The sequence below is a fragment of the Zosterops lateralis genome (genome assembly GCF_965231275.1).
Source record: "Zosterops lateralis genome assembly, contig: HAP1_HAP1_SCAFFOLD_49, whole genome shotgun sequence".
Taxonomy (NCBI): Eukaryota; Metazoa; Chordata; class Aves; order Passeriformes; family Zosteropidae; genus Zosterops; species Zosterops lateralis.
In genome coordinates, this window is record NW_028154614.1 from 96,908 (window position 1) to 123,990 (window position 27,083).

The following is a 27,083-nucleotide window of genomic DNA, read 5'->3' on the forward strand; positions in this document are numbered from 1 at the left end:
AGAATAAAATGGAATGGGGACAGGGGCTGGTCAGATGTTCCCCTAAAGGATCCCAAAATCATCTCCAAGTGAACAGGAGGGGAAAATAAATCCCTATAAACCACCGTGTGTTTTCAGGGACTCAGCTGTAAGGAGCTGGGCATGGACAGAGGCATCTGGAACAGTTCTGTCCTCAGGCTGAGCTCTCCACCCCTGCCCTGAAGTCAATCAAGTGCTTTCCCAGAGGATTCCATGGTTGCCAACCACCCCTCCAGATGTGCCTCACAGGAGCACAGAATCTCTTTTTCAAGGTCAGGAAGGCAGAAAAAAATGACAAGAGATGATAAATTCTGTTTAGAAACCTGGAAAAAACCAATTAGTAGTTGAACTCTGAAGCCCAGCTGTGGAGCCTGGAATCCAAAGGAAAACTGGAAAGGCTTTTCACAAGGACTGACACTGAAGAGCTAACAGATGAATGTGCGTGGCATTTTTAGAGGCTTCCAATTTTCTACATTTTTCCTTGAACTGTTGAACTTGACTTTATCTTTGCCTCCTCTTGCACCAAAGGAGCCTCATTGCACCAGCCAGGAAGGCAAAGCTCATTCCTGGCCCTGGCTGGTGCTGTCCCTGCAGCATTTCCATCCCTCCCGGGGCCTCTTCCCTCAGGGTCCCCAGCAGCAGCTGCTGGAGCAGCACATGGAAGCTGCAGATGGAAGTGCTGCCCAGCCCAGGCTGAAGCTACAAAAGGATCCTGCTGACAGGAACCCCAAGATTCCCTCCCAGGGGCCCTGCAGACACTTCCCCATCTGTTCTGTCTGCTCCATGCAGACATTGCAGGGGACATCCTGTCTCTCCTTTGGGGCAGGGCCAGGAGCCAAAATTCACACTCCAAATTCTGGATTCTGTCCCATTTCTGCATCTGCTGAGATGGGCTCCAGCATTATCCAGAGAAATTCACTGTACTTCATCCTCCAGCTTGAAAACCCAGCCCTTGGAAAGGGTTTTTATAAGGATCACAAGTCATAATCCAAATAAGATTAATTTTAACCTGTTACCCTTCATTCTCTGTGGTAGATTCTTCTATTCTATGCCATGAAACTCATCTTCAATTCGACTGCAAGGAATGGGTCTGAAACCTGCAGTACCAGAAGAAAACAAAGCCAGTCAGATTTCCTTATGAAAATGAGAAGACATAAAAATATTAAATGTGTTTCTCTTTGAAACATTCTTCAGGTAAACATAACACATAGAAAATAAGGCAAATTCACACTGTGTGAATATTCTAAAATTGGGCAATTTTTTGAGGAAAGGTTAAGTCTAATACCAAATTAACTAGTTGAATATAAAATAAACTTAGCATTTAAAACCTGCCCATGGTGTCTACACAGGGTGTTTGCTGGCTCCTTGTGGCCTGCAAGGAGCAACTGGAGAACAAGAGCTGGCCTAGAGGAGACAGGACACGTGGGTGGAGAGGAGATGCAGCACTTGAGAACAGCTTTCTGTTGGCTAGTTAGGATTTTTTCAATAAAAACTATTGAATCTCAACTCGCTTGCAAGTTTCCCTTCTTTCCCGGTGTGATTCAGGTGCCTGGAGCAATGTGATGGGCAGCAGGCCCAGCGTGGCCGAGAGCTGAGCCCCAGCAGAGCCCTGGCAGAGCCCAGAGCAGCTTCAGCAGCCCCATAGCCCGGCTGGAAGGAGGCACTTGGAGCAGGGAGTGGCAGCAGCCGGCCCTGGGTGCCTCTCCCTGGGACAGGACTCACCAGCCCATCCCGGAACCAAATTGGGCGTGGGCTGCTCCCGAGGGGAATGGTCCCTGTGCTGGGGAATTTGCAGCCTGGGGGGATTTGGCCATCCCGAGTCTCCACAGGGGCAGAGCAGGGAGAACAGTGCAGTGGTGCCGTCACTGCTGAGGACACCTGTCCTTCTGCCAACCCTCTTGTGGCTCCTGGGGGAGCTGGGAGTGCTGCAGCCCTGTGGGCAGAGGGGCAGAGAGCCGGGCTGCTCCACAGGCTGGGGACAGCCTTTAAATAATAAAGCAATGGGAAAATCTTTCCAGGGTGTGAGTAGCTTCAGCTCAGAAAAATGTTTTTGTTTGTAATAATAGATTAGTACTAAATAAATGAATGAAATAGATTTCATTCATAATTCAGATGTATTTTATCCTTTTTTCAAGCTTCTGGTCCCCTTCCTCAAGGGTAATTTCCTTTACTCACTTGCTTTCTAATAGTTAGAAGGGAGTTAAGCACACAGGAGAAGTCAACAGCTCCTGTTTCAAAGGGAAGCAGCCACCACTGCTGGGAACCTGAATTGCCCCCAGGCACGTGTGTGCATTTGAAGGGTGAGCAGGTGCTGGGACAGAGATCTCACACAACTTCTAAGGCTGTGAGAAACCCACAAGTGGCAAAGTATCATTGTGGGTCAACTCATACTGAAATTCCATTCCCCCACAACCTCAAAATGGGCAGGCAGGGCTGGGCTCCTGCAGGGTTCAGTTTTGAGTGCCTTGTGCTCCCTGGCATGGAAGTGATCATATGAACTCTGGTACTGATTGATTGGGGTATGGCTGCCAAAGGAGGAGGGGGAATCTCGGGACACAGGAAAGTGTCTTCTCCTTTCTCCCTGCAGAATGCCCTCTTCAAAGAGCAATGCCTCTGCTGGGTTTACATGGGACCCCTTCCCTCAGCCCAAGGTCTGACCCACTGTGTGCTCTGCAGGAGCCAAACCCAGAGGGGTCCCAATATCAGCCTTTGCTTTCACTGCCCACCTCCCCCTTACCTCGCCTTGCAGACCCATCCCTTGCCTTGCCTCTCTTCCCCTCCCCTGCCTTGCCTTGCCTTGCCTACCTCTCATTTCTCTTCCCTTGCACACCCTCCCTTTCTCTGCCCCCACTGACTTCCTTGTCTTGCCCACCCTTTTGTCTCCTTGCCTGCTCTACCCATACCTGGCCTGGCCTTGCCTTCCTCTCCCTTGCCTTGCCTGGCATGACCCTGCCTTGCCTTGCCTTGTACACACCTCCTTTGCCTTGCCTTGCCTGCCCCTCACTCCCTCCCATGGAGAACTGTGAAAGTTGCCATGCCTTGTTCCTGGAGTTCCTGGTGGCATTGATGAGTTAGGATGGGGAACCAGCTGATGGGCTGCGTCCTGCTGCCAGATTTATCCTGCTGGTGCTAAACTGCCCTTCTCCCTTGCTTGCCATCTGAGACATCTCCTTTTTCAGGGATGTGCCTTTCCCATTCAGACTGTGCAGATTCCAAGGACTGTTTGGCCTTGAAGGAATGTCTCTCCATTTGATTCTGTTTTCATTTACAAGTAACCTGGGAACAAGACTCAGCTGGAGTCTTTTCCATGAGGTGATTTAGCTGTGCCCATTGATCTCCAGGCCACTCATTTTATCTTTGAGCTCCCTTGTCCTTGAGGAACTGTGGCTGCTCATGGAATACGTGGACAGAGGCACTTTAGAGGATGTTGTGGCTGAAGGAGAGATGGCAGCTGTCAGTCAGGCACTGAGGGATCTCTCTGGTGCTTCCCATGCCTTGGACACACTGGCCCTGGTAAACAAGTGATAAGAACAAAAAAATACCCTAATCTGCCTTCACTTAGAAAGATGCTCCTCTAATGGTGTTGGAGCAGCAGCTCTTGCTCTTGGCCACACCATGTTCTGTTATACTCACCATTCCCTAGGACAGGAAATCTCTTGGAGCCATTTCCTTTCTTTGTGGGATGAATTCAGGTCTTTCATTTTGACCCTCTTTTTTCTTTGTCCTCTATCAGAGCCTGCAGGCCCTGGATTTCCTTCATTGCAGCCAGGTCATCCCCAGGGAGGTCAAAGGCTCCAGCACCCTCCTGGGCAGGGATGGATCTGTCAGGCTGGGTGGGTGTTTTTGGTCAGGGGCAGCGTTCCCGGGCTGTGGGCTCTGGGGCTGCTCCTGCGTGGTGCCAGTTCCCCAGGAGTGGAGCTTGTGGGAGTGCAGGGAGCCCTGCTGCCAGCTGAGAGCAGCTGCCCCGTGCCCAGAGGGCCAGAGAGGGGTGTCAGGAGGGGCTTTGGTTTGTGTGTGTCCCTTCCAGAGGGACGGAGTTCCAATGGAAAACTTCCAGGGAATAAATGAAAGCCATTGCATGAAACTTGAGGGTTTCTTTAAGGGGCCACTGTTCTTTCCTTGGCTCCAGCTCTGAGGAAACAGAGCCCTGAGCCAGGGGCTCTGCTCTGCTGCCCTGGGCACCCCGGGGCTCCTGCAACACCCCACGGGCAGGGCGGGCCCAGAGTGTCACAATGTCCCCTTGGTTCCAGCAGGCCCCGCAGGGTCACAGTGCTCCCTGTGCACCCTGAGGCCCCACAGCACCCAGCCCAGGCCATTGCCATGGTTCCAGTCACTCCCACTACGGTCCCAGTGACTCCCAGTTTCTCTCAGTACATCCCAGTCACTCCCAGCATGCTCCCAGACACTTCCATTTCCTCCCCGTTGCTTCCAGCATGATTCCAGTTGTCCACAGACACTCCAGATCACCCTCAGGGCAGTTCCAGCTGCTCCCAGTATATCCCAGTTGCCCCCTACATGGTCTGAACTGCCCTCAGCCTGCCCTTGGTCACTCCCAGTATGATCCAAGTCCCCCTTTAGTGTTATCTCAGTCCCACTCAGTATGATCCCACTTCCACCCAGTTGCCCCTAGTATAGTCCCCGTAACTTCCAGTATGATCTCAGTGGCCCCAGTACAGACACAGTCACTCCCAGTGGCTCCCAGTTTCCCCCAACATGGTCCCAGTTTTTCCCAGTGTTGTCCCCTCCAGAATCATTCCAGACACTCCCAGTATATCCCAGCTGCCCCCAGCATGCTCATTCCCAGTCACCCCAGAGTCCTCAGGGTGCTTCCAGTTGCTTCCAGCATGATCTCACTCATTCCCAGTATATCCCAGTTACCCCCAGCATGTACCGGTCATTCCCAGTCACTCCCAGTAGCCCTCAGTGTGGTCCCAGTCCCTCCCAGTATTTCCATGTCTGTGCTCCAAGTGCTGCTCCCAGCCCTGATCCCTGGGGATGGGAATGTCCCGCTCCCTTCCCGGGGCAGGGTCACACCTGAGCCAGGTGTGCAGGGCAGGACCTTGCCCTGAGCCCAAGCCCCGTCCCACCTGCAGGATCTGCTTCCCCTGGGTCTCTTCCTCCTGTGGCCCCAAGCCCAGCTTGGTGCTAAACAAAGGGGCTGGGCCGGGGTCATCCCCTGGCGGGGGCTGCGCACACCCTCTGCCCCCTCCCCAAATTCCCTCCTGGGGCAGCAGGAGCTGGGGCAGGAGCCCTGTGGGGAGGGAAAAGGGGTGACACCGGCATGGGGGGGGGGTCACACATGCTCTGGGGGGACACACACGGCCCCTGTGGACCCCCCTCACCTTCTCCTGCAGACCGAGGAGGATGAAATGATGAACCCCAACATGGAGACCCCAAACCCTGGCAGCATGTTTGAGCCGGGGTCTGGTGGCAGCTCTGGGGGTCTGGGGAGTAACAACCACCCCAAAACCCCTCCCAGCCCCACAGCAACTCCCAGACTCCTCAAACTACCCTACAGCTCCTGCCACGACAAACCTCCCACCACTCCCTGCAACGTAAATGGCCCCAAAACCCACAAAATCTCCTTCCCATCTCCCCCAAAACCCACCCAAATTCTCTCCAAGACACACAGCCATGACAGGGCCCCAAAACTCCCCCACAATTCCCCTAGAAGGCACCCAAACCCCCTCCCAGCACCACAAATGCCCCCAAGAGCCACAAAAGCCTCTCTCAGTCCGCCCAGAAGTCCGTAAAAACCCTCCCAGCCCCCATGGCATCGACCAGGAGAGGTTGGTGGGCAGGAACATTCACAGCCAGGAGCAGCTCGGGCACTTCAGCAGCGATTTGGGCACTTTGTGGGGGACACCCCGGATGGGGAGACCCAGGCCAGGGACTGGGACAGACAACCAGAATTCCTGGACAACAGACGGGCTCAGATGGAAACATTCTACCTACTGGTCAGGACAGCCACATCTCCACCTGGACAGGCACCACTTAAATCCTCCAGAATATTTCACTGAACCAACCCAAATTCACACTAAAATCCTGGTAAAATGCTGCCACTTTGGATCTCTTTATTTAATCTTCCTACCCCAAGTTTGGTTGTTTTGACAGGATGATGATTGAAATTACTTTGGTTGGAAGGGACCTCCAAGATCATCCAGCACTGCTTGATGCCACCAGAAGAATGAACTGGACAGAGCAGCTGATACATTTTAGGATGTAAACAAATCACTTCTTCCCAATGAATTTCAGATGTTGCTCAAAGACCTGATAGATGTCCCTGCCCCTACATTTCTCCAAGTGGATACAGGGAAGCAGGAGGACATGGAATAAACCAGCCAGGGAGATTCCAAATGTGTGTTACTAGGAATGTGTGTCACTGGGACTCTTCCCAACAGGGGTCCTCCGATGGGGAATAGAGTTGGAGACTCAGATAAAGCTCTTTCCAATGTCAGGGCACTCACAGGGCTTCCCTTACCGGTGCCTCTGTTGGTGTCGGGTCAAGGTAGAGCTGTCTGAGAAGCTCTTCCCACACTGGGGACACTTGTGGGGCCTCTCCCCAGTGTGGATGCGCCGGTGCCTGATGAGGTGAGAGTTTTGCTTGAAGCCCTTCCTGCAGTCGGGGCAGCGGAAGGGCCTCTCCTCTCTGTGAATGTGCTGGTGCTTGAGGAGATGGGAGCTGGTCTTAAACCTCTTCCCACACTCAGAACACTCATAGGGCCTCTCCCCAGTGTGGCTCATTTGGTGGATGATCAGGTGGCCCCTCTGGTTGAAGCCCTTCCCACATTCCCCACACTTGTATGGCCTTTCCTCAGCGTGGGTGTTCTGGTGGCGGATCAAGTTGGAGCGCTGGCTGAAGCTCTTCCCACACTGCTCACACCTGTAGGGCCGTTCCCTGGTGTGGATCCTCTGGTGGCAGATCAGGCTGGATCTGTCGCTGAAGCTCATCCCACATTCCCCACACTCGTGGGGCCTCTCCCCAGTGTGGATGCGCCGGTGCCTGATGAGGTGGGAGTTTCGCTTGAAGCCCTTCCTGCAGTCAGGGCAGCGGAAGGGCCTCTCATCAGTGTGAATCCGCTGGTGCCTGAGGAGAGTGGAGCTGGTCTTAAACCTCTTCCTACACTGGGAACACTTGTAGGGCCTCTCCTCAGTGTGAATCCTCTGGTGTCGAATCAGTTGGGACCTGCAGCTGAAGCTCTTCCCACACTCCAAGCACTTGTGGGGCTTCTCCCCATCATGAAGCTGCTCATTGATCAGCTCAGAGCCCTGGCTGAAGCTCTGTCCACCTTCCCAGCTCAGGGAGGAGCTTTCCTCCTCAGAAAACCCTGGGATGGGTTTAGAGCCTCTTCTCCTAAGGGATCTTTGGGGCTTTTCCTCCCCATTGGATTCTTGCACTGTGGAGCTGCTCAAAACAGACTTTTCCACAAGGTTCTGCTGTAGGGATTTGTCCTCCCTGGTCTCCATCCTCAGCTCCTTGTCTGGGGGAGGAAGGACAAGGAGAGGATGGGATTTGCCTCCGTGTCAGAGGGAAGGGGAAAGAGATCCCCTCAGTCCATCCCCAGCAGGACGGTGTTGGCAGAGGGGTTGTCCTGCAGCCGGGGGCCGTGCTGGGCTGGGAGATGGAGCAGGAGAGAGGGGGAAAAGGGCGCTGAATTCCTCCTCACCTGCCTGACTGTTCTGGGACATTTTCCTCTTCCTTGCAGCCTCCTCCGCCCCTTGGCCAATGGTTTGGAATGGGAGGTCCTGATTTGGGGTGAAAACAAGGGATGAGCACGTTGAGTTTAAGGTTTTGCCCAAGTCCATCTCTAGGGGTCACTGCCCATCTGGAGTCCAGAAAAACCTCCCAAACATCAACATTCAGCCCTGAAAATGTATCCCAGGAGGCATTTCCCCTGTCTCTGCTCTCTCCCCTTTGGTGTTCAGGGGTTCCCCCTGTCCCAGCTGCTGGGGGTCACGCTTGAACTGGGGGTCCCTGTCTACTCAGTCCCTTCCCTCCCCAGGCTGCTGGGGGTCCCAGGAATATGAGAAGATCCCCCCTTTTCCACCTCCACACTTCGGGATGCTGGGGGTGTTGGTGGAGTCCCTTCAGCCACTCAATGTAATAACCAGGGTTTGGCCTTGGCAAGACAAATCCCAGCTACCCTTCCTGCCTGAGGGGATAGTTCCAGTGTGCTCTGTACACAATGGTTTGGTCGGTTCTGCCCCCCTCAATGACCTTGGCCTTGTGGTTCCTTCCCCCTCAGTGTGTCTCCACTGGCTTCAGGTCAATGCCCTTACCTGCCCTTTGCCCGCCCCCAGACCCTCTACTTGAGGGCAGACTGGAGTGGGGTTCCCTCTCTCGCCCTCTCTCTCTTCGCCTTCTTCTCCCACACCACCTCGGAGTGGGGAAATAAAATGGACTCTCGTGCTTAACAAAAGAGACTTGTCTCGTCTGTTTCCCTGCCAGCGGCTGTAACCTCCCTGGACACAATGATCACTGTTGCCACACGATGCAACTGGGACTCAGGGTACCTTCTCCCCTTATTCTCTGCTTTGGGGTGCAGGGGGTCCAAGGAGTCCCCCCTGCCCCTCTCCAGGCTGTTGAGAGTCCCGCCAATCGCGGCGCTCCCCCCTCTCTGGGCTCCCCACTTTGGGCTCCTGGGGGACACAGGGCTCTGCTCCTCCAGGCTGCCTCTGCCAGCAGCTGCCACTAGGACCCCCCAATGTCCCCCCAAGGGGCATTTTCCACTCAGATTTGGAGTTCTTCATTCTCCAGATATCCCCCCCAAAAAACCCAACCAGGGACCCCCCAGGATATCTGGGCCCAGCTCCCCCTCCCTGGTCACCTGTGGGATGGGGGGTGATGATCCCATGGGTGGGGGGCTGTGAATTCAGGGAGTGCTCAAGCTCGTGGTTCCTTCTCTGTTAAGGGTAGAAGGTTCTTAGCTCAGAACTGGCTGACCTCATTGAGAGGGCTTTAAACTAGGTTTGAAGGGGGAAGGGGATGCAGCTGGGCTGCCTGGAAGCAGACCCAAGGGTACTGAGCCTGAGTTAGGGCTGAAATCAGTAGCCCAGCTGAAGGGCATGTACACCAATGCACGTAGCATGGGTAACAAACAGGAGGAGCTGGAGGTCATGGGGCAACAGCAAAGCTGTGATGTAGTCACCATCACAGAAATGTGGTGGGATGACTCACACAGCTGGAGCACTGCACTCCATGGCTACAGGCTCTTCAGGAGAGACAGGAAAGGGAGAAGAGGTGGAGGGTGGCCCTTTATATTAAGAAGGTTTTTGATGCAATAGGTATTGAAACTAATGAAGATTCAGTTGAATGGCTATGGGTGAGATAAGGGGAAAGCCAACAAGGCTGACATCCTACTGGGAGTCTGTTATCATCCACCCAACCAGGAGGAAGAGCTGGACAACTTATTCTATCAGCAGCTGGAGAATGTTTCAGGATCACCAGCCCTTGTTCTTGTAGGTGACTTCAACCTGCCAGACATCTGTTGGGAACTTAATACAGCAGAAAAGAGACAGTCCAGGAAATTTTTAAAGTGCATGGATGATAACTTTTTGTCACAGCTGGTAGGTGAGCCCAACAGGAGAGGGACTATGTTAGATTTGTTGTTCACAGAGATGGGCTGGTGGGAGATGTGGTGGTTGGAGGACGACTGGGGAAGAGTGATCATGAAATTACAGAGTTCTCGATATTTGGTGAAATCAGGAGGAACATCCATAGGAATCTTACACTGGACTTCCAGAGGGCAGACTTTGGCCTATTTAGGAGACTTATTCAGAGAGTTCCTTGGGAAGCAGCCCCTAAAAACAAAGGAGTTCAGGAAAAGTAGGTGTTCTTCAAAACAGAGATTTTGAGGGCACAGGAACAGACTGTCCCTGTGTGCCAAAAGATGATTCAATGAGGCAAACGCCCAGCCTGGATGCGCAAAGAGGTTTTGGATGAACTCAGGAATAAAAAGAGGATGCATCATTTTTGGAAGGAGGGTCAGGGGCCTCAGGAAGTATTTCAGGGGCTGCTAGAGAATGTAGGAAAAAAAATAGGGAGGCCAAAGGTCAGTTTGAACTCAAAATGGCAACTTATGTAAAGGACAATACAAAATGTTTCTATAAATTCAAAAATGGTAAAAGGAAAGGCAACTCCAACCTTTGCTGTTTATTGGATAAGGGAAGGAACTTAGTAACTGCTGATGAGGGGAAGTGCTTAATGCCTCCTTTGCCTCAGTTTTCAGTGGGAAGACAACTTGCCTTTGGGACAACTGCCCTCCTGGGCTGGTAGATGGTGTCAGGGAGCAGAATGGTGCTCCTGTTATCCAGGAGGAGGCAGTCAGAGAACTGCTGAGCCACTTGGATGTTCATCAATCTCTGGGCCAGATGGGATCCACCCCAGGGTGAGGAGGGAGCTGGCAGATGAGCTTGTGAAGCCACTCTCCATCATTTACCAACAGTCCTGGCTCACTGCTGAGGTTCCAAGTGATTCGAAGCTGCCAGTGTGACACCCATTCACAAGAAGGGTGGGAAGGAGGATCCCAGTAATTATAGACCAGTCAACCTGACCTCAGTACCTGGTAAAGGTAATGGAGCAGTTTATATTGAGTGTCATCACACAGCACCTCCAGGATGGCCAGGGTGTCAGAGCCAGCCAGCACGGGTTTAGGAGGGGTGGGTCCTGTTTGACCAACCTGGTCTCCTTTGATGACCAGGTGACCTGCCTGGTGGATGCAGGAAGGGCTCTGGATGTCTGTTTGGACTTCAGCAAGGCCTTTGGCACTGTCTCCCACAGCACACTCCTGGATAAGCTGGCAGCCCGGGGCTTGGACAGGAGCACTCTTTGCTGGGTTAGGAACTGGCTGCATGGCCAGGCCCAGAGAGTGCTGGGGAATGGTGCTGCATCCAGCTGGGGACAGTCACCAGGGGTGTTCCTCAGGGGTCTGTGCTGGGGCCAGCTCTGTTCAGTATTTGTATTGACGACATGGATGAGGGTATTGAGTCTTTCATTAGTAAATTTGTAGATGACACTAAGCTGGGAACATTTGTTGATCTGTTGGCAGGTGGGAGGGATCTGTAGAGAGACCTGGAATGGTTGGATGGGTGGGCAGAGTGCAACAAGATGGAGTTTAATGAGTCCAAGTGCCAAGTCCTGCACTTTGGCCACAATAACCCCTGCAGTGCTCTAGGCTGGGGATGGTGTGGCTGGACAGTGCCCAGGCAGAAAGGGACCTGGGGGTTCTGGTCAGCAGCGGCTGAACATGAGCCTGCAGTGTGCCCAGGTGGCCAAGAGGGCCAATGGCCCCTGGCCTGGATCAGGAATGGTGTGGCCAGCAGGAGCAGGGAGCTCATTCTTCCCCTGGAGTCAGCACTGGTGAGGCCACACCTTGAGTGCTGTGTCCAGTTCTGGCCCCTCAGTTTAGGAAGGACCTTGAGACGCTTGAACGTGTCCAGAGGAGGCAACGAGGCTGGTGAGGGGCTTGGAAAACAAGCCAGATGAAGAACCACTGAGGGAGCTGGGGGTGTTTAGCCTGGAGAAAAGGAGACTCAGAGGTGACCTTATCACTCTCTACAACTTCCTCAAGGGGGGTTGCAGACAGCTGGGGGTTGGTCTCTTTGTCCAGGCAGCAACTGACAGAAGGACAGGACACAGTCTTCAGCTGTGACAAGGGAAATATAGGTTGGATAGTAGGAAGAAGTTTTTCACAGAAAGACTGATTAAATACTGGAATAGTCTGCCTGGGGAGGTGGTGGAGTCACCATCCCTGGATGTGTTTAAGAAGAGACTGGATGTGGCACTCGATGCCATGATCCAGTTGAGGTGTCAGGGCTGGGTTGGACTCGATGATCTTGAAGGTCTCTTCCAACCTACACATTCTGTGATTCTGTGATGGGACCCTGACTGGGGTTACTGGGAGCTACCAGAGCCATACTGAGAATCAACTGGGAATACACTGGGAGCAACTGGGAATGACAGGATGCATACTGGTGACAACTGGGAGGTACTGGAAGGGACTGGGATAAAACTGGGGGCAACTGAACCATGCTGAGGGAACTGGGAGTGCCTGGCAATGACTACAAGGGCAACTGGGATATACTGGGAGTACCTGAGACCATGCAGGTGGTGAGTGGGACCACACTGGGAGCCACTGGGAATGTGCTGGTGGGAACTGGGACCAATTGTGAGTGACTGGGGCCCTGCTGGGAGAGACTGGCATCATACTGGGAGTGATGGGGGTTTTCTAGGGGTAACTGGGAGAACTGGGAACACAGCAGATGAAAGAAGGAGGAACTGGGAGCAATTGGGACCCTGCTGGGGGCAAATTGTACCATACTGGGGAATAATTGGGAATGATTTGGCTCATACTGGGAGTGCCAAGGAAACTGGAACCACATGGGGGTGTGTGGTTACTAATAAACCTCCTTCCCCCCAAAAAAACAACAACCCAACCCAAACAAACAAACAAAAAAACCCAAAAAACCCCCCAAAAAAACAAAAAACCAAAACAAAAAACAAACAAACAAAACCACCTCCCGGGGACCCCCCCATGTCCCCCCGAGGGCCATCTGCGCCTCGCCTTTGGAGCCCTGCCAGCTCCAAACATCCCCCCCAAAAACCCAACCCCAGGGAGCCCAAACCCGGGATATTTGGGGCTAGCTCCCCCTCCCCGGGCACCTGCGGGATGGGGTTGATGGTCCCGGGGCTGCTGAGGCTTCAGGGAGCGCTGGAGCCGCCCGCTCCCTCCTCTGCTCTTCTTCCTCCCGCTTTCCGCGGCCGCTCCGCCTCTTCCTCCCTCCCTCCTCCTCCTGCCCCGTTCCCGAACCCCTCGCAGCCCGCGGGACGAGCGGGGATGGAGCCGGGAAAGGTCGGAAGGCAGAGAGGGCCCAGGGGGATGCCAGGACTGGCAGTGACTGGGCTGTGCTGGGAGCACCTCATCACCCCCGTCAGGTGACATTTTATAGGGGACCCCCATTCCAAACCCCTCTGGGGGATGTTTTGCCCCCCCCGCCCCCCCGGGGTGGAGTTTTGGGATTCTCTCTGCCATGGCCGCTTTAAGAGGCGCCTGTTTTGGGTTCCCAGGAAAACTCCCGTTCAAAGGGCAACACCACTCCCGGTGATTCCGGCAGCGGAGCCCCGGAGGGGGCTGGGGGTCCCAGGGGGGATTTGGGGCGTCCCGGGAGGGTTTGGGGGTCCCGGGTGATGCCGATGATGGTGATGGGGATGGATTCTCCGTTGGACAGGAGGTCACAGCTGGAAACCACCTGCACCGTGTGGAGACCTGGGAACGAGGAGAGAAGGGACCCATGGAGTCATGTCCCAGCCCTGTTGGAAAACAGATAGAAATCTCCCAGGACCCCAGGGACACAGGCTTAGAGGCCTGGTTTGAAACCCTCGGGGAAACTGAGATCCATAAAGTCACACAGACATGAAGTGGGAATGTGAGTTTTAGTTTTACGTGAGTAAAAATATGCCTTAAGAGCCTGAAGTAAAGAAGAGACTGTATTAATTGATAGAAAAGCCCTAAAGTCCAGTTTCAGGTTCAGCAGCATCACCTTGTACAAAGTTAACTAAGTCCTAGGCATAATATAAACATACCAGAGCATTGCTGACATTGCCAGACAGAATAGACAGGCTGTAGGCACAGGCCTTGTGTAAGAAATGATTACCATTGTCACACAACTGTGTTAGACCACGAGAGGTGCAAAAAGACAGGAACAGCATCGTGTTTGTGGCTGGTTGGATGATTTAGGAATAGAATTCATTGTATCGGGGCTGCTGCTGCTGCTTCTGCTTGGGCCATGGGGACACTGTGCTGGAAGGCATTTTGCATGATGGCCCGGACTGTAACAGCCTGACCTTGGTGAGGCTGATCCAGCCATGCCATAAACTACTTTTCCAAGCAGCAGCACCTCTCTTGTTCCTGGGCTGGCCGCTCCAACTTGCCAGCTGTCCATCAGCAATGTGCCCGCTGCTCCTGCCTGCTGCCAGTCCTTCCCTGGCAGTGACAGCAGGAGCTGCTCCTGCCGCCGGCAGCTCCTGTGCCTGGAGTCCCTTCCCGTGCTGGCAGCACCAGCTGCCTCTTCCCTTCAGCCCAATGCCTGCCTGCACCTCGGCCTGCCTTTGCCAGCTCTCTTTTCCCAAGCCTTTGACTCCCAGGCTTCTGCCTCAGCCCAGGGACATTTGTTATTCCCATCACCTGCTGCTTTGACACCATGAACCATTTTGGTTTGACCTAAGAGGTGAATCATGAAGGTTGTGGTGCTTTCTTGTCCACAATGTCCTGTTAAGGCCAAGAACATGCTGTTCTTACAGCTGGGATTGTGGCTGTTCCTACACCATTTATTCCACACTGCAGGACTAAAGGAAATCTCTCCTTTTCCTTACTAAGTTGAAGCTACAGCTTAGTGCAAGTATGTATTAAAAGAGAATGAATGCCATAATCCCTTTTTTTTTTTTTTTTCAGTCACTAGTGGATACGTCCCTGAAGGATACAGAACAACTCAAAAATGTTGTGCATACAATGAAGAAAAAAAAGCGACACAAAATTCCCTCTGGATGTTGAGGTTAGAAAACCTGTTTTAATCTGTGTAACGTTTTCTCACCACATCTACTTGAAGTGACAAGAAATTAAGCTGATTTTCTCCACACTGAGGCAGTTTTGCAATGAAGCAGCAGCGTGTCATGATGCTAAATAAGAATCTGGCATTACCTCTAATGGTCCCTGCTGCAAAGTGTATCAGTGCACAGCAAGGCAGACTGGGTTATCACAGTTATTCCTCCCTTCCCCTCCTGCACATCCCATTGTCTCCTCTGCAGAAGACACAGGCTATGAAAACAAGGCAAGGTTGCTCCCTCTTTTTCTTCTCCCACAGGACTTGTCAGACACCATGTTTTTTCAAAGGACTGCAGGTGCCTCTCCCCAGCTTGCTTATTTCTCATTCTCCAAAAGAAGAGAGCTGAAGGAGTTGGAGGCATGTGAGTGCCTGATCTCTCTTTCCCTCTACAGGCTCTGCCTCCCCAAGCCCTGGTTCCCTGCTGTGCTTTGGCATGAGAGCCGTTCCAGCCCCAAAGACAAGGGCAGTGGAGTTCAGCTGCAAAGCCTCTCTCTGCACTGGGATTGCTTTGAGCCTGCAGCCTCCATGGGCAAGGGCTTTGTGGGAGCAGGGCCAGCACAGCCTGTGCCCTGCACACAGAGCCAGGAAAAGGAGCAGATCCTGCTGCCTTCTGCTGCTGCTGATCCCAGCAGCAACTCCCCTGGCAGTTCCTGCAGGGAACTCCACCCCAAGGGCTTCCATCCCTGTCGTGGCTGGGAGAACTTGTTGCTTCCCAGTTCTCCCCCATCCCTGTGGATTGTGGAGCATGTCAGCACAAGTGTCCCTGGCCCTTCCTCCCTGCCCAGCCTGCAGCAGTCCCAGTCCCTGTTGCCTCCCCCTTGCTGCAGCTCCTTGGCCAAAGTGCTGCCAAAGGCAGCGGAGCTGGCTCAGGATCCCTGTTGGCTCCTGGGCTCCAGGATGACCTTCAGAGGGACACTTGGAGCGCACTAGCGTCCACCGAGGGTCACCCAGCTGGAAAGCAGCTTGGCAGAAAAGGGACTGGGGGTCCTGGTGGACACCAAGTCAGAGCTGAGCCAGCAACAAGTCCTTGCTGTGAAGAACGTTCCTGGACTGCCTCAGACAAAGTATTGCCAACAGGCTGAGTGATGATTATTCCCTCCTACACAGCACTGGTGAGGCCACACCTGAGTACTGTGTCCAGTTCTGGGCTCCCCAGTACCAGAGACACTGTGACATTCTGGAGGAGGGTCCAGTAAAGGGCCATGAAGATAATGAAGGGATGGGAACTTCTCTCCTATGAGGAGAGGCTTAGAGCTGTTTAGCCTGGAGAAGAGGTGGTGCTGTGGAAAGTCTTACTAAAGTATTTACCTATCTGAAGGGAGGGTGTGAAGAAAACAAAGACTCTTTAGTCAGTGCCCAGTGACAGGACCAGAGGCAAATGGGCATAAACTAAACATAGGAGGCTCCATCTGAACATCAGGAACTGCTCTCTTTTTCTGTGAGGATTGCCATGCATTTTTACAGAGTCTATCCTTAGAGATACTCAAAAGCCACCTGAACATGGTCCTGAGCAACTGGCTCTAGGTGGCCCTGCTTGATCAGGATCATTGGACTAGGTGACCTCCAGATACTGCTTCCAACCTTGGCTTAAAATTACTTCAAATGAATGTATATACATTGCAATTAGAATATTGTAATGCAGAACTGATCCTGAAGAAGTTTTTCATTGCATTTGTTTCTGATGAAGGCTGTTGCTTATCTCTGTTTTTCTGAGCGGGTGAGTCACAGTACCATGAAAAAAATTACTGCTACTATTCAAAAAAGTTTATTTTGTTGGTTTATGTGTAGGTTAAATGTACATGTCTTCTCCTTTTATTTTAGGGTTATTTTCCAGCCCAATTATCAGCATATTCAGGAAAGATTGAAATGCTTTGTACCTACAGCAAGTAACTTGATGATTATCAAACTATTATAAGTATGTGTTTGAAAATGAGATTTTTACTTCATTCTGATTACTGTATTTGAAGTTCTTGATATGCTTTTCTGTATTTTTTCCTGTCCTGATTCACCGTATGAGGGATTCTGTGTCCTGTTGATTGTGGAGCTCGGCAGGCCATTGCCCTGTGAGAAGGGTGTGTTCAGACTATTGCCAACATCCTCTTGGCTGATTCCTCATGCTTCATTTACAAATATATACAGCGTACATTCAGGCACCTTTTTTTATTGAGCTTATTTGTGACTTTTTACCCACAGTCAACTGGGGTAGTAGCACCAGTGGGATCATGGGATTCCTACTAGTATAGGTGTCCTAGAAAATTCTCAGTGGCCAAATAAGCTAACCAGTTTTCAGTGTGAACAAGATACAGTGGATGAAATGTAAAGAAAGAAAACTGAGGATACAGTCTTGGGGTCCGTCTGTGTGAGACTGTGTAACTAATTGATATAGAAGGGCATGCGAACATGGGGTGGGTAGGGAGGAGCAGAGTATGATGAATACTGTGTGGAAGTCACAAAAAATACAAAGGTTTTGTATTAAAGAGCAGTTGCTAATGAAATGAACTAATATGAAGGAGAAGCAGCGGAATGTTTGGATTTGAATGAAGATGTGGTGGTAATAATGGAGAGATGAGTAGCAAAGGACAGTGGCAAGATAAGGCACAGGTACGAATGAATACTTTGCCACATGTTAAAATCCGACTATAGAGGAGTGAGTTTACTTTGTCTGACAAAGTAAACTTTATGGAATAAAGGGAATCTTAGAAATCCTGCAGCTTCTCACAAGTGGTGTACTGTCTGCCTCACCTCTGAAGCATTCTCATGGTCAGAAAAAGATGAGAAAAATAATATTCCAGTATATATTTTGAAATCCTGTTGGACTGTTGCACAAGGAAATGACAAAACATTTCAGTATATGAGATATCAATAGAGCACTAGAGTGGATTTTTTTCCCCTGTGATTCACAAAATTGCCTTACTTGTACAGTTAGATTTCTTAACATGTTAGCGGCTGCAACAGCCAAAAGGTGACAGGCCTTGGAAAACTGTTAATGGTGTTTGAAGACCCATAGATACCAAAATACCAAGTCAGTGCTTTTTTCAAGCATTGCGTTTTTAAAGTTGTTTTGACCACAAAGAATTAGTGTGTATAATGAGCTTTAATGAAAGCTGGCAATGGCTCTTTGTTCTTAGTTTTTTCTTTAAAGGTAGTTTCAGTGATGTAGTGTGCCATTGGACTTGCTCGTCTTGTGATGGAATTGAAATGTGTTCCTTTTGTTTGGAGTTTTAGGAGTTAATTGTGTCTTTGTGAGAGTTTTCCCAGAGTTGTAGCCAGCTTCCTGCATTTTCCTAGAGCTGAGTCTGCTCCCTTTCATGATGACATTTCCCTTCAAGGACTGCATCAGTGGTACTGAGTCTGTTGAAAGGGCCTTGGGCTATATACAGAGATAATTTTACCTTACATTTGCTATCTTTTGGCTACTGATGTTCTAAAATAGCAGTTTTGAACTGCTCTTGATTTTCCTCTCTTAAGTAAAATTCTCAAGTGGGTATAGGATCCTTTGTCTTTTTTTTTTTAAATTACCCTGCCTATGTCACCACATCTGCAAACTTTGGGTGATGTCTCATTATAGCTACATTTCTATAACTGATGTTTCTGCAAGAATTGAATTCTATTCTGTTTCTTTGAGAAAGGTGGTTTTCTCTCTTCTGCCAGATTAAAAAGAAATTTTTGAAATGTAATTGAATACTTATTGGACTTTATTTATCTTTGCAACACTGGGAATTCAGAGACAATCCACAAATCTGTCTCAAAAAGCAGGAGACAGTAGTATGTACCATTTCACTGTATAGGTTGAGTCCCATAAGAAAACACAATAGTATATAATGTATATTTCCATTTGCATTTATTTTAGACAAAAGGACAAAAGAGTGAGTATCTGAAGAAAATTCCAAGGGAAGTGATATATTAGTATCAACTACCAATAATGAGAAAGTAAATATAATTCAGCAACAGCTTTATTAATATTCTAGAGTAGCTTTTTATAAAGTCTGTTATTGGGTTTTTTACGAGTACCCTTCTAAACAGAAGTAATTTCACTTTAAAACAAAATAATGTTTGCACCTGCTGTAATGACATAAACACTGGGGGAGCTTAGTATTACCATTTTGTGTTTCAACTATTGAAGTTTGTTCTTCTGCTTTGCAAAATATTAGCAAATCCATCAAATGCTCTTTTCTTCTTAACAAAAAACTGTTCCTGTCCTGAATCTGTCTGACTTCTTTGGTTGAGATTTTCACTGGAATTTTGGATGTGTTCTACAGTTGTATCAGAATGGTTCTCCAGTTCTGTCAAAGTAGTATGATCCTTCATCTTGCTGGAATCAGTGCTTTCAGAGATTGTATTTCCTGTAGGCTTTTGTGGGAAGGAACATGAACTGTATGGTGTACTTTCATTGAAGAAACCTTGTGGGATTGAGAACGAATATGTATCCTCATCATCACTCTGATCCAGTTGGAAGTGATCATCTGTTGTGAATTCTGAAGAATTACAAAGATGAAGCAGATCTGCCGTAGGATTACAAGTCTGCATTTCATCAGGCAGACTGCAGCTGCTGGTATCCTGTAATTCTGTGAATCCATCAGAATTTTTCTCATCAGAACCTCCTTGCATTTTATCTGCACAAGCCTGCTTCACCTGTGGTAGCAAGTCATCTTGCTTTGTAACAAACATGAAATGTTTTTCAAATGTGTGTTCAGGTAGCAATTGAAGAGATGATTCTTTGCTGGAATGTAGCGGTGATGGTTCTTTTACAACTTCATTCAAGCCAGTATCAATAGGAGCAAAAATAAAGCCACTGTCCTCAGATGTACTCATGTTTCTTCTTAATGTAATGTCTGCTTCGCCATCATTCTTTTCAGGGGACTTCCTGGCTATGTCCTCATCTGTACTTCCTGCTGGTGCATTGTCTTCTGTACTTCCTGCTGGTGCATTGTCTTTCTGTTCCGTGTGACTGAAGCTGAGGGAATGCTGTGGTTCTCTGGGAAGCAGAGACAGCTGCAGTCCATCCTCTTCAGAAGTTTTCTCTGTGTCATATGTGGGAAAATGTTTTAACTTAAGTACCGTGTTACCAAAATCTGTACTTTGACAGTAGAGAGAATCAGAAATAGAGTTTTGTGCTGTTGACTCTGCATTAGTAAAATAATCAAATGTATCTGGAATTTCTTGACTTGAAGAACTGACTGTATCTGGATCTGACACACTTATGTGACCACTGCCTTTATCAGAATGAGGGGATGCTGTTTCATACATGGTGGTGTCTGATCCATAATTAATAGTGGTTTCAAAATAATAGGCACTGTTCTCTTCTTGATTTTTCCAAATCTGCTGAAGTTCAGCAGTAATGGTTGGAGACTCTGGCGGTGTTGCGAACTTCTCAGTTCCACTGTCTGTATTCGTTTCATCTAGTGATGACTGATAGACTGGCAGGTTGTCACTAACATCAGGCTGTTCCAGTTCAAAGTCTGCTAAAGAACTACAGTCACTCATTGTGAATGGAATCCCTTCAGCTGAAGAGCTGTCACCAAATACATCAGCTGAAGCATTTTTTTCATCTGAATATATCGTTTTACAGTCATGCTTTGTAAGGGGAGAGTTTTCTATTATTTCATAGATGCTTAAATTCTCAATATCTGCATCTCTTCTGGAGCTACTGGGTGAAATAAAATGTACAATATCACTAGGTATACTTTTGTTGCCATTTAGACCAAGTTGTTCTTCACGGCTTTGCATTCCCTGCCTAAATTTTCTCGTGTGCCTGGGTTCATTATGTGAAACAATACCTTTTCTTTCTGGAGCACTTGGTGTAGCTTTTGTGATCTCAGACTGCAGCAGACCAGAGTTGTTTCTTACTTTCCTGTTTGGTGTTTGTGCATTGCTGTTCCGGTAATCTGTCCTTAAAAAAAATAGTCCAGTATCATAAATATCTGTACTTTCATTACTGTCTATACTAGTTTGGACTTTTGGAAACACTGGTATTTTCTTCATGTTGATCTCAATATTGCTTGGTTTCTGGTACTCTGCTTTGGGATTTGGTGAATGTACACCATTGCCAGAAAAATTTTGATACACAGTAGAAGTTTCTGTAGGAAAAATCTGTGTGTTTCTTAAAGAATGCTCATCACAAAACAATGTATTATGCTGTGTATTTGTTGGCTTGCTTGCAGAAGGCTCTCTGCTCAAGGTTTCATCTGAAAAAGCCTGATTAGAATATGTCTGTTCTGAACCTGAATTTTTGTTCCTGCGCATGAGTCTCCAAAGTCTTTCCAGGTAGGGTCTAGCAAAAGCACCCAGACAAAAAGCACAAAGAAATGTAATGACCACAGAGAGGGAGACAGCCAGTGCAAAGTTTGGCTGTGTTTCGTTCTGCCTAAAACCAGTGTTAGTGTCCCTGGCTTTTCTAACCAACAATGCTGAAACTTCTTCGTTCACCTCTATACTGTAAATGAGATACTTCTCTTTTGTTGTATTGAAAAGACACAAATATAATCCTTCAGCAGTTTTCTCAGCATTGTGTATCACTAAATTATTCATTTTATCCAGTGTCATATGAGGAAGACTCTGATGTTTTGAAATTCTGCCCTTAGGTGTCCACCAAGAGATTCCATTGCCTGAAATGAAAGAAAATACAAACTCAGTCTTTGTTAAAAGCATAGTGTACTTGGTTTGCAGGGTCCAGTGATGTTTTTAAGAATGTACACTGGACTATCTCTCATAATTTTAACCATTTATTATAAACCCCATTTTCCTTTTATCCATCCCGAATAATTTGACATGGTACAAAGCCTGTTAAACCATATCGCGGGCCTGTGCCCACTGCCTGCCATCTAAAAACACACTACATACGGGGTCTTAATTGCAGACTTTACAATTTGTATTTTTGGCTTTGTCTTTGGAACAGCTTTTGTTCCCAGCTAAGTTTTGCTGCAGTCCAGTGTGCTGATGTTTATCCAGGTTTTTGTGACTCTTTTTGTAAACAGACAAAGCAGGTGGCATTTCTGATATTTTCTTTTGGGGATGAAGTATTCCCAGGGGAAAGCCTTACCACCTCCAAGTGCTATTAGCCCGTTAAAGTTAAACCATTTTGCCTTATGGCTCGTGACAAATACACCTTCTGGTCTAAGTTTGGTCTTAGTTTTCAATCTGTGTGGTAAATCTTGGCTCTATAGGTTTTGTTACTTATACCCTCAATGATCTCTATTAATTTTAAATGTAAGCGAAGTGTGTGCTACGGTAGCTGTATGTTTTTAGAAGAAATAGAAATCTTTTTTCTCTGCAAATAAACTTTCATTTTATTTTGCTCTAGCTGAACACTGAAAACTGTTGCATCCTTCTTGGTTTTCTACATGCTTCAGAAGTGCCATCCCATTATTTGGCCCTTTGTTCAGTCCAAAATGAACCAATACGTTTGCAATGCATTACTTACTGAAACTTACTTGTATATTAATTGGCATCACTTCCTCCTTTGATGTAAGGAAGGAGATCAAGAGTCAGTAAACCTAACTTTAAAATATTCTAAGCAGAATACTACTTTCTTATGAAATATTTTTGCATGTTAAACTGTTACTTAGTAATTTTTAAACAGTGTCTTTAGAAACATACTTTTAAAAACCAGATTTATTTGACTATTCTGCATTCATTTGGATTTTAGCAGCATTTGGATGGAGTGCCTGATATACATACCTCTTATGTTGTCCAAGTTACAGGTCAGCACTGATGTCCCTTTTGGGACTGTGGCCCTTTTGACCAAAACTTCGTCCCTGCAGTTTAAATGGAAACTTGAAAGATACAGCAGAGGTTTCTGGGAGTTGTTGGCAGACTTATTGTATGAAAGGCTCCATTTTTTCCTTGTGGAGTCAAAGACAAAATGAAATAAATGTTTAAAAGCATTTAGCCTGCAGTTAAATATCCAGGCATTCTTTGACAAATACACTTCAAGTTGAAAAAAGTTCAAACTGAGTAGTATCTGTGGTAGAGGGATTGTCAGAGCATTTCCACGGAGATCCAAAACCTATTTGGAAATAATTCAGAATTAATTTGATAAGGCTCACAATGGAATCCTTATTCCAACATCTTACAACAGTGTTTTAGTGTACAAGCACTTCTGTAGTTCTATGAACAATACATCTGCTTAGGATTTCAATAATGTTGATCTAAGCTTTTTAATGCAGATGAAAAGTTTAAATTGTTGTGTTTAGAATTCTTCCATTGTAGACTTACCTTTGTGTGAATAGGGAGCTGCAGGGCTCTTGCCATGGAAGGGATGGAGGTAGAAGGGGACATGTATGTGTTTAAGGCAGTTATAGATTGGCTTGTGGCATAGAGAAATTGTGAATTTATGGTTGTATCTTGTACATTTTAGCATGTGTTTTCCTACATGTAAAAAGCAAATATAAAAAAATATTTTCACCATTTGCTCTAGTTTTTTATTTATACACTAGTATTATAATAAGAATCATATAATCATGCTTAATAGTTGGTAAATAATATCTTTAATGATTAAAATAAAATATTCTAACAGTTGTATTGCTTTACAACCTGTAATTTGTTGAGATCTCTGAAGGCATCTGGATGAATTTTAGTTATCTTGTTGTTTCGCAGGTCAATGTCCTTCAGCTGTGAACAGTTTTGAAAATCTTTTGGGTCAATATGTTGTATGGCATTGGATGACATATGGACAGTTTGTAAAGACTGCAGGAGGCCTAGTCCTAGGAAGAAAAAAAACCTATTTTACATTTTATAGTCTTGTTTTCCCAACTGCATCAAGTGTCTTTATAAAATGCTTTGCAACAAAATTCCTTCCATTCCACTATTGCAATGAGTAGCTGCAGCCTTTGTGTTATGCCTTTCCTGATCAGTGGTTGTCCCATTCTAAAAGCTGCATAGAATCAACAGCTAGCACATTAAAATATTCCGTTAATGAATGTCTTAAAAACTGACACTTTCATAAAAGCACTAGCATTTCTTTGTGCTATCAAAATTATTTTGATCTCTGTACTTTGCGCAAGCTTCTCTGGAGAGCTAGAGGTAGGAAAGGAATGTGAAAAGGGTAAAATATATTGAGTTGACAAGTTCCTAATATGTTAATTGTAAGTAAAAGATAAAGATGAAGAAGGTGATACAGTATCTCCTATCCATTTGCATGGGTGGTTTCATGGGAGTTTTTCATCTGTGGAATTATTTGAACTATATTCTTAGGATGTAAAAGAAATGAAAACAAAACCATGTTGTTGCTTGTGCCCGTCTGCCTGTGAATTATGAAGCATGGCAGTATAATCTTCAGTGTATCCTAGTTACAATAACATCCACGTTACATCAGAACACTTGATAGCTGGAGACACCTCATTTTTCTGAGGTGCTGTGAAGGCAGCCCTGAAGCTCCAGCCTGCAAGGCCCAAGGGAGAGGCAGACATTTGAACACTCAGCATTCCCACTGATGATGAGTGTTCAGCACCACAGTGTCACTCTAAAGTGATTTTTGGGCATTGTTGAGAAGCTGCTACTTCTTAACAATTTTGCCCTTGGTGTCACCTTGTTTACCAGAACTAGCTTTTCTCAGCCAGCAGCTCTGTTTGCAGAGTAATTGATCTTCGGGTTTATTGTGAAAAGCAGAGGGAATGATTCATTCCTGGTATAAAACTAGAGGTGGGTGATAGGAAAGGCATACAGAAGTTCTGTAAGTTCATAAATTCATCACTGCACCTGTGTGAGGAATTGTACTGTGGCTACTTCCCTGAATTTAAGCTTGTGCCAAAAATATACACTGGTATGGCAGCAGCCTCACTCCTGGGGAGCTGGGAGAAGGGTTTCTCTGTGGGAAACCTCTGCTGTAGAACTGCTGTTTGTGTTTTCTTTCCAGAGCTTAAACCTCAGAATTTCAGTGAAGTATTCTGGACAAGAAGAATGTTTTGAACATGTATTTAAATGAATATAGGATTAAAGTATAACTTAAAGTATGGTGGTACCATGCACAGCAATTTGAACTTAAAAAATTTGAGTCTCTTATAGAAGAGGATTCATCTGACTGACCTTCTAAGGCATCTTTTAATGGGCAGTCATATTTATCTATAAAACCAAATCAAATCTTCATCAATGTATTTTATAATGTAAGGTTTTTATACTGTCTATATAGATACCTTGTCTGTACAAACACTACAAAATCATTAAGTGATATGGGTTTTCTTTGTGCCAGAGAATTATTTAACAGCATAAAAGGAGAACAGAACTTTTATGACCCTGTGTAGGGGAAAATATATTATCATCTTTGCGTGACTTTGTGGGGTAAGTGGTATTTTTGTCATCACTTGTCCTGTATTTTCAAACTCTAATGAATCTGATGGTGTTATCAGACATCAATAAATTCAACATATTGTATAGGACAGCATTGTTCATCTGGTAGCTTCTGCTTCATTTAAATAATTTGGCCACTATGAATCATCCCTGCATAAAGGTTAAGCTCCCAGCATAGTTCAGTGACCAGCAAAGCCTTTCTCAAAATCTCTTGAAACCTTACAGCCCTCTCCTGTTACACCAAGGTGTCACTGTGATTGAGTATTAAAGGTACTGAGCAAAATTGTTTGGAATGAACAAAATATATTTTCCTGTCTCTGAAATACTGAAACTGCAGGAAGTTTTATTTAATAGTGTTGATTTCCTTCTGAAGGCTAGTATGAAATTCATAGTCTGTAATTTTTTTGACCTTTAAGGTTCACAACTGGAATGTGGAGGCTGATGTTTTTCCAAAGATCCTTATTCTCCTTTCTATACAACAAGCAAGAATACTGCTCCAGTTATATTTGACTACTATTAACACAGTACAGTTGCTAAGACTATTAAAAAACCTAATAAAGTAAACAAACAACTGATTTACTTCTACCTCTATATTTGCCAGTGAAACTTTCCCTCACCTTAAGCATAATAAATTGGGAAAGTCACACTCTAGATTCAGTAAGGTATAGAAATTATATCCAAAACCAACCTACCCCTTGGGAGTCAAGTCCTTAAAGATTTTTGAAATGCTTACCTCTTGGAACTGTATTAAGATTATTTCTTTCAACTGACAGTACTTTCAAAGCAGGCAGGAGACGATCAACAATGCTGTACTTTTTAGACCCGTGTGCAGGTGTAGGCATATCCAGTGTGAGGGTGTGGATGGCATTACCATTGAGGTTTAGAGTTTCTAAAATGGGTAAATTTGTACAAGTAGTTAAAGTGAGTTCGGAAAGCAGGTTGTTACTGAGGTTCAGGTGTTTTAGCATCCACTCTTCATTTCTTCCATCAGAGCACACAAAAGTTCTAATATTACTGTAACTCAAATCAGCTGTTACTGCTGTTTTTGATGTATCTTCTAGAATAGTAGATATTCTGGTAAAAGAGCAATTCAGTAAGAACTGCCCATCCCAGTGGCACTCTGAACGGTGATGTGTAGCAGGAAGAATACGCTGTGACTTGGTTCCCACTGATCCAGGAAGATTAAAGTAAAGGACCACAGCTATGACATGCAAGTGAAGGTTATCCATAGTATCTAAATCTAAAATGTAGAATTATGGTTAAATTCAGCACAACAAGAACAGAAAGTAAATGTAGTTTGACATTTAAAAAAACATTTTAAAAAATCAACACCAAATAACCACAGCATTACCAACATTCTGCATTAAATAGAATGGAGTCTTATTTTCAAAAAGTACATTAATAAACTGGTAACCTCCCCCTCCCTCCATCTATCCCAAAAAACAATTAGAACCTTTTTTTCTTTTCCAGCCTTTTGTCGAGAAACACAGCTTCTTGGGAGCTTGAGATCTAACAACAGTGGAGACTTTTGAACTCTGCTTCAGGTACTGCACACAATTACACTAAGCAAAGTCCACCACATACAATCTATGACAAAGGGGTGTGGAACAATTTTTATACTTCCAGTTTCTTACACATTCTTCATATTCTTAAAATAAACACTTCTGAACAGCAGCTGCATTGCAAAATTTATTGTATTATTTCAAAACAAACGTTTGAAATTCTACAGCCTTTCACCCATTGGAACAACCACCACACTTAGAGATGGTGAGAACTCTTCACATGCAAGTTGTTTCAGCGTACCCAGTATAGCATTTTACACAGGCATGTAGAATGCACTTTATACACAAAAAATCTTAAGTGCATCTGTGGGACTGAAATAAACAGTGTTCTACTCTATGTTTTTAATACATACAGAAAAATGTACCTTAGGCAGTTAGAAGATAAATAAATGCTCAACAGAAGGCATGTGTGGTGCCAACGTTTATCAAACTGCATAATATAAATGTAAAATATATTAACAATACATAGTGGCTAGCAAATTTGATAATTTATTTAATTTGGTATTTTTATGACTGGTTTTGCTACATTTTGACAAAAAAAATCCACACTTGAAAAAAAATTCTGCAGATCATGATTTAAGAGTACCTTTGTGACAAAATCTTTCAGCTGTACATTGC

The 27,083-nt window shown here is 46.6% G+C and overlaps 2 protein-coding genes across 3 annotated transcripts; both read right to left on the reverse strand.

Moving 5' to 3' along the window:
* Positions 1 to 18,713: 18,713 nt before the first annotated feature.
* Positions 18,714 to 21,267, reverse strand: LOC310923351 (uncharacterized protein; the record flags this gene model as incomplete). The annotated part of the gene is made up of 1 exon (XM_083885391.1): positions 18,714 to 21,267. The coding sequence occupies one exon, from the start codon at positions 21,265 to 21,267 to the stop codon at positions 18,730 to 18,732; it is 2,538 nt and encodes an 845-aa protein (XP_083741517.1). The 3' UTR covers positions 18,714 to 18,729.
* A 444-nt stretch (positions 21,268 to 21,711) lies between these two features.
* Positions 21,712 to 26,893, reverse strand: LOC310923360 (leucine-rich repeat-containing protein 66-like). 2 transcript variants are annotated; one of them, XM_083885400.1, is made up of 4 exons: positions 26,831 to 26,893; positions 25,637 to 26,143; positions 23,152 to 23,321; positions 21,712 to 22,624 (listed from the first exon to the last, which is right to left on the reverse strand). In XM_083885400.1, exons 2-4 carry the CDS (start codon positions 26,130 to 26,132, stop codon positions 22,250 to 22,252), a joined length of 1,041 nt encoding a protein of 346 aa, XP_083741526.1. In that variant the 5' UTR covers positions 26,133 to 26,143; positions 26,831 to 26,893; the 3' UTR covers positions 21,712 to 22,249. The 2 variants fall into 2 exon arrangements, with proteins under 2 accessions (XP_083741526.1, XP_083741527.1); XM_083885401.1 differs by lacking the exon at positions 26,831 to 26,893 and having other exon boundaries at positions 25,637 to 26,523.
* Positions 26,894 to 27,083: the final 190 nt, after the last annotated feature.